The sequence below is a fragment of the Alnus glutinosa genome, chromosome 1 (assembly GCF_958979055.1).
Source record: "Alnus glutinosa chromosome 1, dhAlnGlut1.1, whole genome shotgun sequence".
NCBI lineage: Eukaryota > Viridiplantae > Streptophyta > Magnoliopsida > Fagales > Betulaceae > Alnus > Alnus glutinosa.
The window spans coordinates 44369066-44386838 of record NC_084886.1 but is presented as its reverse complement, the minus strand read 5'-3'; the positions used below and the strand labels follow the sequence as shown (position 1 = coordinate 44386838).

General features: G+C 37.3%; 4 protein-coding genes across 5 annotated transcripts; 1 reads left to right on the top strand and 3 right to left on the bottom strand.

Moving 5' to 3' along the window:
* Positions 1-846: 846 nt before the first annotated feature.
* Positions 847-4676, bottom strand: LOC133851693 (cation/H(+) antiporter 19). 2 transcript variants are annotated; one of them, XM_062288235.1, is made up of 4 exons: positions 4458-4676; positions 4041-4321; positions 2959-3960; positions 847-2279 (listed from the first exon to the last, which is right to left on the bottom strand). In XM_062288235.1, exons 2-4 carry the CDS (start codon positions 4239-4241, stop codon positions 1032-1034), a joined length of 2451 nt encoding a protein of 816 aa, XP_062144219.1. In that variant the 5' UTR covers positions 4242-4321; positions 4458-4676; the 3' UTR covers positions 847-1031. The 2 variants fall into 2 exon arrangements, with proteins under 2 accessions (XP_062144219.1, XP_062144228.1); XM_062288244.1 differs by lacking the exon at positions 4458-4676 and having other exon boundaries at positions 4037-4169.
* An 87-nt stretch (positions 4677-4763) lies between these two features.
* Positions 4764-7532, bottom strand: LOC133851716 (large ribosomal subunit protein uL18c). Its single transcript, XM_062288268.1, has 3 exons — positions 7242-7532; positions 5846-6007; positions 4764-5083 (listed from the first exon to the last, which is right to left on the bottom strand). The coding sequence occupies exons 1-3, from the start codon at positions 7431-7433 to the stop codon at positions 4934-4936; spliced, it is 504 nt and encodes a 167-aa protein (XP_062144252.1). The 5' UTR covers positions 7434-7532; the 3' UTR covers positions 4764-4933.
* Positions 7533-9528: 1996 nt separating this feature from the next.
* On the bottom strand, positions 9529-11471 carry LOC133851705 (rhomboid-like protein 14, mitochondrial). Its single transcript, XM_062288256.1, has 2 exons — positions 11064-11471; positions 9529-10492 (listed from the first exon to the last, which is right to left on the bottom strand). Exons 1-2 carry the CDS (start codon positions 11256-11258, stop codon positions 9707-9709), a joined length of 981 nt encoding a protein of 326 aa, XP_062144240.1. The 5' UTR covers positions 11259-11471; the 3' UTR covers positions 9529-9706.
* A 2472-nt stretch (positions 11472-13943) lies between these two features.
* LOC133851684 (F-box/kelch-repeat protein At1g16250) lies at positions 13944-16236 on the top strand. The gene is made up of 3 exons (XM_062288223.1): positions 13944-14123; positions 14284-14859; positions 15338-16236. Coding segments are annotated over exons 1-3 (1164 nt in total). The 5' UTR covers positions 13944-14121; the 3' UTR covers positions 15924-16236.
* Positions 16237-17773: the final 1537 nt, after the last annotated feature.

The window sequence follows — 17773 nt, the reverse complement described above, 5'->3', positions numbered from 1 at the left end:
GTAGTTTGGAGAACATACGATCTAAAGTTTGAGGGGAATGTAGACTTTTTCGCAAAGAAGGTGGGATCGAATAGGAACACTGAGTTCTTTGGGGGAGATGTAAATTGTCAATTTTTTATAGTTTGAGGAGATGCTAATTAGGTGGTAGTTGGAGGGCTATGTAAATTTTATTTTTATTTTTATTTTTATTTTTTATTTTTAAGTAATTAACATGAAAAATCACTTAAAACACGTTGTATCAATATTTGTTAAATGGGTGTATCACTTTTTTGTAGATAATGTTTAAAAGTTTGGTGGAAACAAGAAAGATTTCTTCAACTCTGTGAGCAATGTTTTTTGTCTATCTTATTTTCTATTAGAGAACATGGGTATGGGTAATCTAAAATTTAGATAAAAACCCTGAAAAATACTATATATATATATATATATCCATTTCCAATGTAAAATGCATTTGAGCTGCAGTGCCATTGTAGCACCATGCAAATTTTTATTTATTTATTTTTTTTTTCTCTTTCTTAAATAGAGAAATAACATTTAAATGTTATTTTAGAGAAACAATAGATTATCGGATATGGAATGCATTTGAAAAGTTTATAGTTAAAAAAAAAATAAAAATAAAAAGTAGCTTGAGTTAGCTATTTTAAATAAAAATTTAAATAAGCGAATGTAAATGGTATCAACTCGAATTAAAGAAATGTTTTGATCGAGGGGTTGACAAGGTAATATGGGTTGGAGCAAAAAATTGGTTTCACTTTCTCGATGGTATAAATTATGACCATATATTAAAGGGTGTCCAAAAACTTATACAGACAATTAATATTACAGTTAAGCTATGTGGGACAGATTTTTTTTTTTTTTTTTTTCTTTCTAAAAAAGTAATAACGTGCCCCATTATTACTATTTTTACATATGAATTACACAAAATTAAATGTTTGGGGACTTAGAAAAGAAGTAATAATGTACGTGTATCATCTCCAAAGTTTAGACTAAAAATCAGAAAGTAATTGCTTTGGACACCGGTGAGTGTTGCCTCATACTTGTACCCCATGTGGTGTGTCGGGAACGTCGTAGGTTTCTGCATAATTATCTTGTTCCTCCACGAGCGGGTGAAGATTTGCGGCGGGGTGATATTGTTGAACCACTAGAACCGATGCGCCTGTGGAAAAGTCCGATGATGCTAAGAAGCTTCCTACCGGCCCCAGCTCTGGACAATCGCTTCTGTCTACCAAGGGAGACATTGGCGGCGTTCTTCCCACCAAAAACAGATTGAACTTGTTCAAGGCTCTCAATGCTTCCACCACCTCGCCCTTGCTTTCAACCACCCTTTCCTCGTACAGTATTGACTCCTCCTTGTTGCTGCGCAAGCTCATCAACTCCGAAATGAAGACTTTGTCCTCCTCGCTGGCGTTGTCCGCTTCGTCTGCAGTTATTTTCTTGTCGTTCTTGTTGGGAGCTAGACGAACCGAAGGGGCACCAAATCTCAGTGATTTCCCGGAAGTTACAAATTTCACGACGGTGAGCATTATCCCCGGGTGCTCAGCCATCCTCATCCCATATGCAAGCGCTTCGCGGTCATCGCGTCCGCCAAAAAAGGGAACCACTACCTGGTAAGAAACTTCACTGGCTGAGACTTGCGTGGTCCCTCCGAGACCACGGTCGACAAGAATTCCGACGGAGCACGGGGCCTGGCGGAAGACACGCTCGTTCACCGCATGGAAAGAGCTTCCCAGCGACTCCAAAGCTCCGTCTAGACGCTGGTGCTTGTGAAATGGTAGTAGAATCATGGCCACGCGCTTTTGGTGTGCGCTGGTGCAGATGTCCTCATGAATATTGTCGAGAGAGGAGATGGCGGTCATGGGGCGCACGCTCACACTACTGAGCTGTCCATAGGCCTCGAAAGCTATGACCATTTGATCTTTGTCATCGCGTTTTTTGTTCCAGAAGGGGAGACCATCGCTGCGTGCTTTGTGAACCATTGAGATCGCCGAAGATCGTTCTGAAAGTTCCATAAGGTGCATGGCATATATGCAAAGGCGTCCTCGCTTACGCGTCCCGCGAGAAGACTCGACCAGATTGATTATGGCTGGGATGTTGCGCGTGCTATGGAAGCAAGCAAGCACTCGGAGCTCTGTGTCTAGGTCTTTCCGTTGGACAGTGCGGTGCTTGTAGGGGGCTCCCTTCCGAGCAGGCTTGTACAAGGCCGTCACTATTGGGGTGGTGATGAAGGTAGTGAACAACGCCATCATAACCATGATAGCAAAAGTCTGTTCGTTCAACACCTGCAATTGATCATAGGGTAACAAAACCAAAAGGTTGGTGGCAGGAGTCAGTCGATCGATCTGCTGCAAACAATTTACAAAAGAATTGCTTTGCTTTGTAAATGCAGAGAAAGCGTGGCCACCCAATTACATATTTTAAGTGGTTGGCATTATAAGCCGGCCGGTCGGTGTGACATAGGTGTGATAAATGAGTGTGAAGAGTAGCATTATTCTTAGCTCTTATATTTGTACATGATTAATGCTACTATTAACACTAATTTCACACCGACTGACGTTGCGTGTTTTAAGTGGCTATCTTTTTTTTTTTTTTTTTTTTTTCACACGTTATGTCTATCGGTGTGAAATGAGCGTATTAAATGAGACTAAAGAGTAGCATTACTCCTAATTTGTAAAAATATACAATCTATGGTGTATATATATATTGTACCCAATAATAATGGGTTCGTTTGATCACACTTTTAAGATGATGCTTTTTTTTTTTTTTAATGAGAAAGTGTTCTAATGTGTCATTAAGATAAAAAGTAGTGTTTGCGTGTTTTCGTGAATACTTTGTTTTTAAAGTTATTTGTTAATGCTGCAAAAAAAAAAAAAAAAAAAAAAAGTAAAAAGCTTTTCTAAAAGGCGTTATCAAACAAAGGAAAAATATTGATAAGAGAAAGGAAGAGCTAGCGTAAGGTACCTTTCGGTCCTTGCCAATGTTGAGGACTATGAGCTCTACCAAACCCTTGGTGTTCATCAGAAATCCAAGTGTCAAGGCTTCCCTGAAAGGCACCTTAACTAACATTGAAACGGTCAGCGTGCCAAGGACCTTCCCAAAACATGCGGTGAATATGACAAGTACTAGCAAGCCCCACGAAAGCCCTCCGCTTATGGTTGCAACGTTGGTCTTGAGTCCACTGGAAACGAAGTAGAGTGGCAGGAGAAGCCCCGAGACGACATCCTCAATCTTCTCTATCAGCACCCCAGCAAAAGGACCGTCCTTTGGTACCACTACGCCCACCACAAAAGCCCCAAAAAGTGCGTGTATGCCAATGGTGTCCGTCACAAAACCTGCAGCCAACACCAGTGACAGCGTGATGCATATGTAGAGCTCCTTGACGGGCTCACCTTCGGGGGAGCGCCGAGCCATCACCGCCAGTGCCGGTCTTAAAACTAGAACAGCAAAGGTCACAAAGGCAGCGCCACAGAGTAGAACCCATACAGAGACGAGAGGAGATGTGTTGGTCCCCGAAAGTGCAATAGCAAGCGCAAGGAGTATCCAGGCAGCGACGTCGTTGACCGCAGCGGCTGACATAGCAATGCGGCCAATGTCGGTTGTGAGAAGTTTGAGCTCGGCTAGGATGCGTGCGAGGACAGGAAATGCAGTGATGGACATGGCAACCCCCATGAATACAAGAAAGGGGCCATGAGCCACTCCTTTGGATACAGTGGAACGAAGAACGAAGGACGTCCCTATTCCGAGCATGAAAGGAAGGCTGATTCCAGCAACGGCTATTCCTAAGGCCTTTTTCCCGGTGTGACGAATTGAACGAAAGTCAAGCTCAAGACCCACCAGAAACAAGAAGAAGAGGAGGCCGATGTTGGCGAGCGTGTCGAGGACGGTCATGCTCTTGGGGGGGAAAACCGTGTGGAGAAATGCCTTGTTTCTCCCCAATGCAGACGGTCCAAGCAATACTCCTCCCTGCTTGCATGATTTATATTAATAAGGTGCATGTGATATTCATTTACGACGAGTAATTAAGAGAATTATAACTCACTTACGATGATCTCTGCAATGACTCTGGGTTGTCTGAGAGGTTTAAGAATAAACGCAAGCAACCTGGTAAGAACGACGACCATACATATCTGGAGTATTACCAAGGGAAGTGCGAAATCCAGGGGATTCTCACCTTGGAACGACCCATTGGACGTAGCCTTCATGGGTGCAGGGCATACCACTGTAGACACGTTGGCCGTCGCCATCCTTGAGAAATCAAGGAGACTGCAACATCCAGGTGCTGCGCTTACAGGAAAAAGAGAATGGAGGAGGAGGAAGACTTATCCTCCAGAAACAGAGAGATAGAGAGGAGGATATCTCAGCAAAAGGAATCTAAACTCGGGGAGATATAAATGGAAAGAATGACAGCCAGAGACAAATAACGTACTGCTTCTAATTATAGGGGTTCTATAGTTAGCTACCATTTCTTGCCTTTCGAAGGGTCTTCCTCGTTGTTCCCTTTCCCTCCTATTTATAGCTGTTGTTAGTTAAAGAACTTTCTGTTGAGACTTTGGTGCCAATCATCTCCTGTTTTGGATGGACCTGCTGACTTCAGTTCCGTTAAATTACTGCAAAACAAAATGATTTCCATACAAGTTGGGCTTCACAATCTGCATGCGAGGTTGGGTTTTCTCGGTTCTTTCCAACATCTTTTATTCTCTAGGCCTTTCGTAGAAGGAAAAAAAAACAAAATACATAAATGGATAAATCACCACTTACTCCAAAAATTTAGATCGAAATAAATGATAAACTTAGTATTTAAATTAATATTTGAACATAAACAAAAGCCTTTCCAAAGAAAAGAGTCCCATAGATCACAAGTTGCTTTAGTCTTCCATCACAAGATTCCAAATTAGACAAAAAACTTGTTCGAAAGAAAAAATTAACTATCAAAATCTCAGAATTGAAGGCCATGTTCTCGAGCTGCATTAGCAAGGGCTTCAACACGTCCATGGTATGGGTATCCACCTCTGTCAAAGGCCACTTTTGTGATTCCTTTCTCCAAACAGGACCTTGCAATGACTTCACCCACCTTCTTTGCCACATCCTGATGGGAAAAATTTGCAAAGATGAGGACCTTTGCTTTAAAAACAAGTAGCTTATTTTAAAGGGGGAGAAAAATAACCAAATTGCTAACTAAAAAAGGGGATGAAGAAACCAAATTACTAACCAAGGCACTTAGATCTAGGTGGACATGAGAGATGACACTTCCTAAACAGTTGCTTTTGGAAAACTATAATATAATTACCATTCATCATATGCATTCTAGAAACACAATTAACCCACAGGAGAACAAAAGACCAGTGATTAAAGGAGCTTTGTTACAAAGTCCAACTAAAAGTTCATCAAATGCGTGTAGGTTTAGTAAAAGCAATAACATAATTCAAAAGCATGCAGACTATCATTTAAAAGGGTCATAAAGAAAATGACAAATTAACAGAAAAAATTACCTACCATTTGTTAGCAGAGGCAATAAACTTTCTGAACCATAGAGGAGCCAACCATGTTAGAATAAACAAAAATCGTTACACCTAAAGAGTACCCAAAAATTCTTCAGATGATGATGCATCCAAGGAAGCAGAAGATTGTTATTACCAATCTGGTGTCTGTCAAAGAGTAGATCCTATTCTACATTACTTTGTTAGTTCCCGTAAACCCTTGGGCCAAACCCCAACCCAATGCGTAGGCATATTTGACTCGATTTTGGTTTGGGAGAGAGAGAGAGACCAACACTTTAGATCAATGGACCACAATTGGGTAGCAACTACATTGTTTCAAATTAATTGACAAATAGATATATGTAACTTACAATAGTGGGACCAGAGCTATAGTCGAACTCCTCAGAGATGGGTTTCTGCATTGTTGAAGCCGAAGCAAGCGTGTGCATCTTGGTGTCATCAATTACCTGGACATAGAGATGCTTGTTGGAGCGGAAGACACACAACCTTGGCCTTTCTGGTGTCCCTTCAACCTAACAAACCAAAAACATCGATGGCAAAATGGATAGGTATGGCATCACCAATGATCAAGATTAGCAAATTTCGTTCTCAAAGAAATTTCACCAAAGCACAGAAACAGATCATGCTCCCATCCTCCCAAGAAAAAAATTAAATAAAGTACGAAAACAAATACCATAACAGATAAATGTCTAATTACCGACCCAGTTCTTCACTATTCTAAAATGTTTAAATCATTAAAAAAGAACACTCGCAGATATTCATTTTCTAAATGAACGGTTTACCAAAGTGGTAGGTAGGCAACCTGCTTCACTGTTTTCGGTTAGGCACAGTGATTGAGAATAATTTATGTCCAGTCATATAAACCTTAGTTTCCCGTTCCTAAATCCTAGAAAAATGCATATGGTCTGCTCCTTCCCATTTTTCATAATATAAATCATAGAAATATCGACATCATTCCCTCTTGAAATGGATGGCCAGCAGAGTCACAAAGAAATTTCTCCACTCGATTAAGGTGCCTGCCAATGTCCCATTATCGTTTCCGTACCCATGTACAAAGAAGAATGATGCCCAAAGATTATGTGCTGTCATTTATACAGAATCTTGCTCTCCTCACTTCTGGGACCTGTGATACCAACTCCAGTCACAGGTACACCTCATATAGGCACTGCATGCAGTGTAAATTCAGCGCATTGATCAACAACCTGAAATCTTGTTGAACAGGAACCAACAGTTCCTATCTCGTGAAGTAGTGGGGTGGAAAATCGAAGAGTTCAATTCAGCGAAATGCAATTTTACAAAGCTGAGCAACTTCAATACATCAAGTCCATCAGCATCTAGAAATTACATAATGAAAAGACTCATCTATAGGGACCCAACCCAGATTCGAAAATGTCAAGAACATTAGCTAGCGAGCAAAAATTGCATGAAATGTCATAGAGATTAGAGCACCCACTAAGCTGACAATAACAGCATTGTCACTTATGCAAGCCTTATAGGCTTATACCAAACAGTGATCGCTGGTATTGTCAAAAAGCACATATCTTGCTCAGCCAATAAACTCAGTTGAAGAGTTTATCTAAACCCTTTAAAAAAGGGTCAAGCTGAGCTTATTGTTTCATTCAGCCATTTCATAGGCAATTTTGGAAACAGAACGCGTGCCAATCCAGAATTCTGGTGTAAAGGGTCAATAGCCAACTATGATACCGAAATAGATGGATAGAGAGATAGAGAGATGGATAAAACTACCTTCTTTCTAATGCGAACATGGCGGGCGGTCCTGTCTTCTCTACTGGTTCTGGTTTTGGCTTCAACAACAAGAGATAGAGATGGAGATGGGTGTGGGCTTGGAGCTGCAGCAGCGGCCACTAACTTAGGCCCCATCCATAGCTGTTGGGAAGAGGCCAGTGCACTCTGAAGAAACCAAGTGGAAGTAGCCATTCTCTCCTCCTCCCTCCCTTTCTTTCTCTCTCCGCGGTCTTCAGTCTTGCCCAGCGCCTCCTTTACACCTTATCCGGTTATCCCTTCCTTACCCATCCAACAGGCTAATAAACTGCCACTTTTTTTTTTTTGGTCTAAGTAGCTCATCATATTCATGTCCCTTGATTGTTCATGTAAAAGTTGATTTTTTTGGCCCTTTAACTTATAAATATTGTATCTTTATTTTAAACCTATTGTTATTATTTTGTTAAAAACATATTATGATCCGGAGAAAATGTAAAATCAATCCATGCGTATGATGCGTTTGCATTAATTTGTAATTAGCTCTATGTGTATAAAAATTGGCCGACAAGACAACTATTGTGGCAAGGAAAAAAAAAAACTTGTACCCAACTTTCATACGGTTAAATGCTACGTCAACATCATTGTCACATATGATAAAAAATATTAAAATATAAATGTAAATGTAAACATTAAAAATAAAAAATAAAAAATAAATTGAGGGTTTCGCCGAACTGCCTCTCATTTGGCCTTTGTAGTTTTTTCAACGATTTAAATTTAATTTTAAAATTTTCATGAGAAATATAAAAACTGTAATTAAATTTTGACCGTTTAAAAAATTACAGTCAACACCTAAGCCAAATCTGTTATTGAAAGGCATGATATCAGGGAAGGATTAAAGTTTTATGGATTTCTTAACTAACTTTGTAACACAATTTTAAATTTTAATTATTATTTTTAAATTAAATAGTTCGAATTTTAATGTTTCATTAAAATATCATTTTTTTCAACTTTTTTTTTCTTATTATTTTTTTTATTTCTTTTTTATCTCACCGAGTTTAATAGGAGTTAAATTATAAGTATCTAAACCATTTAGTTAAAATTAGTAATGGCTGGGACTTTAGAAATATGTTGAATTATCTTAACAGTGTAGAGTATCATGATGATTGTATATGTAACTTCATTTAGATGGAATGAACCAAGATAAATAACATGATATTCTATTCATTTTATTTCTTCAAATAAAAAATATTATTATGAAATTAAAAAGCCACTTAAGTTCAACTCTCATATTGTAACCACGTATTATTTAGTTAGTATGTAGACGAGTTGTAAAAAGATCGTAGGTATAACACCATTCTTCCTTTAAGAAAAATATTAGACTTAAAACCTTTTTATAACTTATTGACACATGTAAGCATATAATTGAAGGGTGTTAATTTTTTTCAGTGGTCGATATGACTTTAATCACGTATTGACACGTGTCAGCAAGTTATAAAAAAGTTAGGTATATCTTTACCATTTTTCTATGAAAAATAATAAAATATTAGACCTGTAACTCTTTAACAACTTATTGATAAGTGTTAACATATGATTGGTGGGTATTAATCTTTTTTTTTTTTTTTTTTTTTTTAGTGAATGGCGTGGAGACACGTGGCAACAAGTTATAAAAATTGTGAAAAAGTGTATGTGTAACATTAATCTTAAAACATGTTAATGTTAAATAAGAGTTATAAAAAAGTTATAAGCCTACTATCATAATATTCATCTATATTGATCTAACCTGAACACGAGCAAGTGCACATGTATAATCTTGCTTTGGGTAAAAAAAAAAGTGCCCTAGTCTAGTCTTTCTATACCTTAAATTCTAGAAAGCATATTAGAAAGAAAAATAAAAAATAAATAAAAAAATAATAATAAAAGAAGAAGAAGATCTAGAAAGCATGATCCCCTAAAATTCCTAACCAAATCGATTTTTTCATATCTCAACTTTTATTTTCAAATTAAATGATAAAAATCTTCCCATATCAACCTTTATTCCTTCATTATTTACCATATTTATTACAATTTTTCACTTTATCATTTACAGTAACAAATGATAAATAATAAATGATGAGATGAAAAAAAGAAAAAAAAAATTGAACATTTAATTAAACAATGGTTGAGACTTAGAAATTTAACCATTTGCAAACATTAACAATTCTAAAAGATCTTGATCCAAAATGTACACACCAAAAAAAATTCTACTGCCTCTTGCACTGGCCAAGTTAATCATGGATTAGTATCAAACAACATGACTAGAAACCAGCAGAAATAAATTGGTGGCCTTATTTCCAACTTAAAAATTCATATATAATCTGCTACAAATCAAGAAATATAATGGGGGATCAATTAAGGCTGTAGATATATCTGCTTTCTTAAATTGAATCTTTGATATGCAGGAGGGAGAGGGAGGGCCTTGATTATATACTAAATCAATCAATCGACTGATATCATCTCCCAAATCTTTCGATTCTCCGACGACGTAATTCTTCTAAAGGAAGGTCATGAGATCGGCGCAACTGACGGGGAGAAAATCCATTGTCGCTTCGATCTGACCCACACATCCCACAAATATTGCTTGTCCCACCAGAATTGTCATACGTACATACTTGGCATCTCCACCGGTCAGATACAGACCTTCTTCTGCGACTCTCCCCAGTAGTTCCCCTACCAGAAATCCGCCTTCTAGGGGACCGGAACAAGTTCTGGACAATCTTTACCGGCCAGCTCAATGCGCTAGTAAGACCTCTGAAGAGTAGAGTCAGCGGGTCTGAACCTGAATATGTACCTTTCAACCGCAGATAGAGAAGCCCGGCGAGTATTCCACCTAGGTGGCCGAGGAAGGAGACATTAGGTACAAACGTTTGGATGATAATCAACTCCGCCCATGCAGCATAACGTGTTGGCACAATCAGTATTCCATGCACATCAGTGTAGTTTTCTGACTGAGAATTAAGAACGACTTTCATGGCAAAGAGAACGCCAGAAAATCCGACAGCATACTGTGAGTAGTAAGGTCCCTCATAGTCAAAGAACACGAGCAGGGATTTTGCTAGTAGTAGTGTGATTCCCTGGGACATACCAAGAAGAGCAGCAACCATAGAGGCAAATTCAGTACTCCCCATTGAAGTTTCCAACTGGATCCCCTTCCATAGGAGTGACAACATGTTATAGACTAAGTGAGATTCACCCACATGGTAGAATGCCGACAAGAAAAAACGCTTCAGGTCCCTGTTCTGTACAGGTGAGAAAAACATAGTCATTCAATGATCATAATAAAGTTCCCCAATAAACCCACCAGTAATCTGATGGGAAGTCAATTCAATTTTCCAATACAACTTGAAAAAAACGATAAAAAGAACTAAAAACAAAACCCACCACCAAATTTTCTTCCTTTTCATATAGAAACTCCCAGACAACAGGGTGTGGTTAATGTTTCCTTTTCTTCAAGTAACTGAGGATGTCTTCAGGTAAAAAGAGATTGGATACTTCATCCCAAAGTTAACTTCTTTTCTTGGATTTACCAGAGAGTAAAGCATCCATTGTTATTCCCTTATTGGCACTATAGTCTACTGCAGAGGTTCAACCAATTTAGAACCTGAACTGATTTTAACATCTATCCCAATTCTTATTACACCCTAAAAAAATCAGTCCCACATTTGGGTGGATTGCCGCATTCAATAGGCGGATTACAAAGATGCTTATGATTCTACGGAGCTTCAATCTCAACTTGATTAATCCGTTGATGGTAATATCTATTAAGATTTTTACAAAAACTTAATAGAGAGAAAGAGATTGAGAGAATACCTTGAGGATGAGGTGGGGATTGAACCAGACCTCGTCGATAGAAGGGAGGATGGAGCGGAGAAAGGCAGGCCTCAAATAAATGACAGTATTGGCAGCGAGAAGGGCGGTGGTGACCGGAGGTTTCCTCTGGAGCCTGTAATACTCGCCCGCCACGTGAAGCGCCAGCGGCAGCAGTTTTCTCCCTCTTTCACTCATCTTTTCTCACTCTTTCTCGATTTCCAAAGCCAACCCACCGCAACGCCCACCAAATATGTATATATATAGTCTAGATCTCTCCAACGTCTGCATGTGATAACCTTGGTTGCGAAGAAAAGCATATGCTAGACACAGGGATTTCCATTTTCCAGACTCTTCTATTGGGATCGACTGGCTCGAGTCTTCAGACGGTTAGACCCATGTGTGTGTAGTATGTGTAATATGTGAAATGTTCGGGCGATTTGAGTAATTCTTGAAAATACAGAGAAGTCCATACAGTTTAATAAATACTAATGTTATAAGTAAGGCTCTAAGTTTCATTTGTTCTGTGGAATGGATTGTTGAAAGTTTAATAGAAATAGAATATTTCTACGAAATAGTTATTCTTTTATCTCATAAATGTATATTCCTCCCTCAAGAATAATACATATTCCTCAAAAAATAAAAGGAATAATTATATTTTTCAAAAAAAAAAAAAACTCATAATTTCTATTTTCTCTCAATCATATATTTTTTTTTCAAAAAAAGAAACCTACATGAGTACTACGCTAGCTGACTACCTCAACGGGTGGTCGACCAACTATAAATGAAAACAGGAGTGGTCGCACCACAAAGGCCCTTTGTGCATTTGAGGGTGGCCACGGCCACCCACCAATTTTCACGTTTAGTTTCTTCTTCTTCTTCAAATTTTTTATTCTTTTTTTAAATAATGTTAGCTCTTTTAGTAATTTTGATTAAATTTCAATTAAAATATACGTGCTATCACCAAATTAATGAGTATGAATAACTATTTAATTCTACTTTGTTTCATTCCCAATAATAACTATACGCTTTCCCAATAGAATACTCATTTTGCAAACCAAACGAGACCTAAATATTTTGTGGCTTTTAAAATCAACATTAAATTTGAGATGATCATTATTGAATTTTAATTCAATAGTAATTTTAAAAATTACATGACATTTAAAATTACACAACGAGGACTCTCCACATAGATTTACTCTTTAATAAAATAAAGGGAGGTTAACCGACAAACTATACATTTTTTTTTTTAAAAAAAATAATAATAATTCAGTCTGGTGATCTTTTCATTAATGAGAAAGAACTTGAGTACTATGTTCAACACTACAATATCAAGAATACAACAATAAGCTTTCTCCATATATTCGCCCATAAAAAGAAAGTGATTCCTTACTTATTTTGTGAACTACTTCATTTACCTCCCTTTTGATATAAATCATCTGGCTATGTATGCACCACTTATATCCTTCTTTCCTCAATGCCAGCACAAATTATACACTATTTCATTTATAAAATTATAAAATAAAAAATTTGACTTCTCAACTTAATTAATTAATTGTTGACTTGTTATCTATATACTCTTAGGTCACATTCCGTGCACATAATGGTAATTTATTTAGGAATAGAAAGATTATTATTAGGAATACAAAAAGTTGAAATAGAATGATTATTCCCATTTGTTTTTTTTTTTTTTCCTATGCTCTTAATAGAATTGAATCAAAATTTATAAAAATACCCAACATTTATTTAAAAACGGGGGTGGTCGCGGCCCGTAGCCCTCCACTAGGGGCATTACACGTGGCACCCCCAATGGCATCGAGTGTTGTGCGATCATCCCTGTGGTCGTTGGCCGCCCATATAATATTAAGATATTTTAATATAAATTTTGGATTTGAAAAAAAAAAGTAATGAATTTGTTAGAAACTACTTTATGTAAACTCTGTTCGTCTGGGAATAACCAAAAAAAAGGAATAATTATTTTATAAGAATAGTCATTCCATTAGAATGGTCTATCCTGCATATATACCAGACGCTCCATTAATCATTTCACCAATTATATAATGACACGTTAATTAAAAAGGAAATTATAAATAAAAGAAAAAAGTACACATAACCCTTTCAAACTATTAGCGCATTGTCAACGTCCCGTCAAATTACCAATTGTGTCAATGTCCCTCCCTAAACTACTAAAAAATGCCAATGTCCTCCTAGTGACAAAAATACCATTCATTAAATTATTAAAATAAAAAAAAAACAAAAATTTATACAAAAATAATAATAATAATAAAAATTAAAAACTGGATTTTCTTTTCTTTTTTAATTAAAAAATTATTTTTATAATTTTCAGCTATTTTTTCGTTTTTTTTTTTAAAAAAAAAATCGTTTTTTTCATTATTTATTTAGTTTTTTTTTATTATTATTTGTTTTTAGTTTTAGGTTTTTTTTTTTTTTCAAATTTATAAGAACATTTTGTCTTATAAAAAAAATTTAGGGTTATTTTTATCTTTTTGTTAGTGGGACAATGACATTTTTTAAAAGTTTAAGATGGGACATTAACATAATTAGTATTTTAGAGATATATTGACAATTCAATAATAATTTAAAGGAATAAAACTATATTACTACAAATAATTTTCATTTTTACCATCAATATTAATAAAGAAAATGATTTTTCTACCTCAGCATCACACGTGGTCATGTGACCAATAAATCAATAACACGGGGCTCATTTCATTTTGAAATTAAGGTGTACACCAAGTGTACAACAATCATACAACACCCCTTCACAAGGGGTGGGCCCCATACATTGTGGAGTCCACTCCTTGTGAAGGGGTGTTGTATGATTGTTGTACACTTGGTGTACAACAATCATTATTCGGACCTAATTGTCCTGACATTCAGAGAGAGTTTGGAAATGATTGTCACAAATCCTTTTTTCATGAAGTAGGTTTTGTTGTGTGAGCTTTTGCAGGCATTCAATCCACAAACTGTGATTCTAAGGAGGCGATTGTTCCGTGTTAAAGTTGAAAGCTTGAAAGGGGGTTTCCACCATCCAAAGTTCATGTAAGATCTAAGATCCCGCGTTAGCTTAGCGAGCATTCGTTTAATTTGTCGATTGCTTGTGATTTTTTTCACTTTCTTTGTCTGAATTTGTTATCCTTTTGCGTTTTTCATTTTCTTCCTTGCGAATTTGTGGTTCAGTTTGTTGATTTTTGCACTTCAGGGAACCTGTGAATGGATCTATCATTCCTGGCTTGCCGGATGACTTGGGTTTGAGATGTTTGGCAAAGATGTCCCATGGACACCATGGACTGCTTGAAACTGTCTCGAAAGGGTGGAGGGATTTGATCCGCAGCTCTGACTATGCCGCCTTTAAAGCTAGAGAAGGATGGTGCGGAGATTGGCTATTTGTTCTTACTGATGGCTCTAGCACTGAGTGGGTCGCCTATGATCCTCAAGCTGATACATGGCATCCTCTGCCCAAGATTTCCACTGCCCTTCCTGAGTGTGAACACTTTGGATTTTCGTGCGTTTGCGTTTGCAATCGGCTTTTGGTGATTGGTGGGTCTTATAAGCCGCTCGAGCCTGCATTTCCCCATCAAAGCCCTTCCATAACAAATGATGTGTTGCAGTTTGATCCATACAAAAAACAGTGGACTAGCATAGCAAGTATGCGAACGCCTCGGTCTCATTTCGCATGCAGTGTTATCTCTGGTAAGGTTTATGTTGCTGGGGGACGCAACTCATCCTTCACCAGAGGGCTTGCTCTTGCTGAGGTTTATGATCCCTTGACAGACAAGTATGTTCATATGTACATCTTTATCTATGTTCACCTCTTCAAACATGTCCTGGAACTGATTAATAATTGTCAATTGCTTCTTCTCTCTCTCTCTCCCTCCCTCTCTCTCTCTCTCTCTCTTAGTATTTGGTAGGAATTTGATGCATACAGTAACTAGAAGCTTTCCCAAAACTTTATTGAATGATGTACATGCTATTTTTGTACAGATTGAGATTTTACTCTTGTACATGATTATGTTTAGTGGGTATTCGGTCTAGCATGAATTTTATTTTGACTGTTATTATACTCAACTCATTACTTTGATGTTGCTGTTTTTGCTAGAAATTTAGCGCTCTTTATTTTTTTTTTAAAAATTATTGTAGTGAATAATCACCTCATTTGATTAGCAAAAACAAATAAGGTAACCTTAATTTAAATTTATTCCTGCTTTTTTCTTTGGTAATGCTCTATATTGGTTATAACCAAGCACAAGTTGCAGATGGGAGGAGCTGCCGCCAATGCCCAACCCACTGATGGACTGCTTAGGCTTATCATATAAAGGAAAATTTAATGTTCTGAGTGACCAGGTGGGCCTGCCACACCAAACAACCTCTGAGGTTTTTAGTCCACTGGATAGAACATGGTGCACAGTGGATGACATCTGGCCTTTCTCAAGGGCAATGCAGTTTGCAGTTCAGGTGATAGGGGATGATCGTGTGTATACTGTTGTAGATTGGGGTGAGAGCTTAATTAAAACAAAGGATGCGGAAAAAGGAGACTGGCATGATGTAGGTTCAGTTCCTTCAGTGGTTCTTCCTGACCACACCCGCTCATTGGAGGCCTTTGGTTATGGGTTTGCCGCATTAAGACGTGAATTATATATTCTGGGAGGGAAGGCTCTCAAGTGGGAGGAATCACCAGGAGCTGGGAGGTTTGACATTGTAAAGTTGGGTTTGGCAAGGGTTTGTGACCCTTCAGTCATGCCATTAAGATGGAGGGAAACTAGACCCATGTGTCTGTCAGCATGTGGCTCTATCATAGGATGTGCATCCCTGGAAGAAAAATCTTCATTTTGCTCAAGGTAATGTAATGTTTGATGGCAAACTCAACTTAAGTTAACAAAGCCTTAATGGTGGTTTTGTTGATTGTTGTGCAAAACCCTGGCATAATTTTCAATGGGGAGTCTCCAAGAGTCATCTATGCCATTCATTGGGTTTGCCTTCATGTGACTGGAGCAACTTCAATGCTACACTTTTTTTTTTTTGGTGGGTATGTATTGGGCATTACATGATATGGGATGATTTAATTTCAAAGTTGTACAACTAACCAGAACTTGTCCTTTTGGGAATGTATCCTGTTTCTCAAGTCAAGATGAATATTTTCTTCTTTTAAAGGAAACATTGGTTCTTTTTTCCTCTCTTATTGCACGTTTGTGCATAGTGAGTAACAAATTTCTTTTTGTAATTCTCAATGAGCCTCTTCTAGTGTTTTTTTTTTTTCCCCGATGCTTTTCTGATACCTCTTCAAATTTCTATTTGTATTTCTCAATGAGCCTCTATGCATGTGCTTAGAGGGGCAGAATATCCCACTTATTGTTTCGAAGAAAGAGTTTGCTAAGACTTGCAAAGAATTGACATGAAATTTGGAAAAGACTTGTTTGTCAAATAATAGAGCTGGCTAAGTGTTTTTTAGGTAGATTTAAAAAGTTTTACGAAGCAGTGCAATTTTATTTATTTTTTATTTTTTCTGAATGACTTTGAGTGAAAGAATTGGACCCCTTAGACATGTGTACTACGCCTGCATAAGAATGTTCCTTGATGATATTAGATGTTTGATATTGCGCAGATATATGTCCATTTCTGATCTTTCCTAAGTAATTTGTTATTTGTTTGCCTTTTCTTTTTCCTTGAGATTCTCTGTTTTCTTCGTAATATGGACTTGTTTATGGGTGTTGTCTTTCCCAAGAGAAAAGTTTTACCTCTTCCTCATATATTCCATTTTTCTTTTTGGATATCCATTCATGTATTGGTGAACCAAGCTGACATACTCTAAACCATTCTTGGTTACTGGAGGAGAAGATAAAGCATTCTTCAATGAAGTGTCTCATGTTTTTCAGGTTTTTGTTTTGTTAGAGAGAAAAAAATAAAGACAAATTTTCACTGTGGGAAAAGAAAAATATGGGGTTGGAACCATTTATTAAGTCTAGTGCACTGTATTTTAGTGCTCGAATGTTTGGCTATAATTTACCCTATTGCATTTGGTTTGTTGCTGCCATTTGAGAGATTGAGCAATGTTTGTTGTCAGCTGGAGCATTGGAGCAGAATGATTCTGTTCCCCTCTCTACTTTTATTGTTTTCCTTTTTCGGTTTGTTGCTTCACTTGGATTGTTGTGTTTTGAAAGATTAGTTGCTTTTTACTCATTGTTCAGTTTCTTGACTCGAGAGTAATTTTAGGATGTGTTCCTTTATGCATTTCTCTTGAATGCTTCCTGTGTGTCCTTGGGCCACAGATAATTTTTTGTTACATATCAAAGGGAAAGAAATAAAAGGGTCAATCTTGGCTGGAAAACAGTATCTACTTCGTCGTTTTAGACAAAGAAAGAATGGAAAAATCCCTTTGAAAATGAGATTGTACTTGTTTTTTTTTTCTCCTGTTGACCAGTGGATTCTTCCCCCCAATTTTGCTAGCGTTGATATTTTTGTGTCTGGTTCTTCTAAGTTGTGTTGTACTAAGGTTGGGATCTCGCATTTTGCAGTTTCAAATGCTTGGTTAATTTAGCCTTCCTAAATGCGTGGTCGCAACATTGTTGGCTAAGCAATTCTCTGACAAGTCTTATATATAGTTCTCTTTTTTGGCAAGTCTGATACGTAGTTAGTATATTGTTGACTTTATTGAAAGCGTTTTCTAAAGACTGAAGGTGCCGCTTGATTTGTCA

Excerpts from the sequence above, each read along its gene's own strand:
- LOC133851693 (XM_062288235.1), bottom strand. The coding sequence starts at position 4,241 with ATGGCGACGGCCAACGTGTCTACAGTGGTATGCCCTGCACCCATGAAG. Across the intron at positions 3,961-4,040 it reads GAGTCATTGCAGAGATCATC|GGAGGAGTATTGCTTGGACC; the intron begins GTAAGTGAGTTA and ends TCATGCAAGCAG. Across the intron at positions 2,280-2,958 it reads ACATTGGCAAGGACCGAAAG|GTGTTGAACGAACAGACTTT; the intron begins GTACCTTACGCT and ends GATCAATTGCAG.
- LOC133851716 (XM_062288268.1), bottom strand. The coding sequence starts at position 7,433 with ATGGCTACTTCCACTTGGTTTCTTCAGAGTGCACTGGCCTCTTCCCAA. Across the intron at positions 6,008-7,241 it reads ATGTTCGCATTAGAAAGAAG|GTTGAAGGGACACCAGAAAG; the intron begins GTAGTTTTATCC and ends TTGGTTTGTTAG. Across the intron at positions 5,084-5,845 it reads ATAGCTCTGGTCCCACTATT|GATGTGGCAAAGAAGGTGGG; the intron begins GTAAGTTACATA and ends TTTTCCCATCAG.
- LOC133851705 (XM_062288256.1), bottom strand. The coding sequence starts at position 11,258 with ATGAGTGAAAGAGGGAGAAAACTGCTGCCGCTGGCGCTTCACGTGGCG. Across the intron at positions 10,493-11,063 it reads ATCCCCACCTCATCCTCAAG|AACAGGGACCTGAAGCGTTT; the intron begins GTATTCTCTCAA and ends TCACCTGTACAG.
- LOC133851684 (XM_062288223.1), top strand. Across the intron at positions 14,860-15,337 it reads TATGATCCCTTGACAGACAA|ATGGGAGGAGCTGCCGCCAA; the intron begins GTATGTTCATAT and ends CACAAGTTGCAG.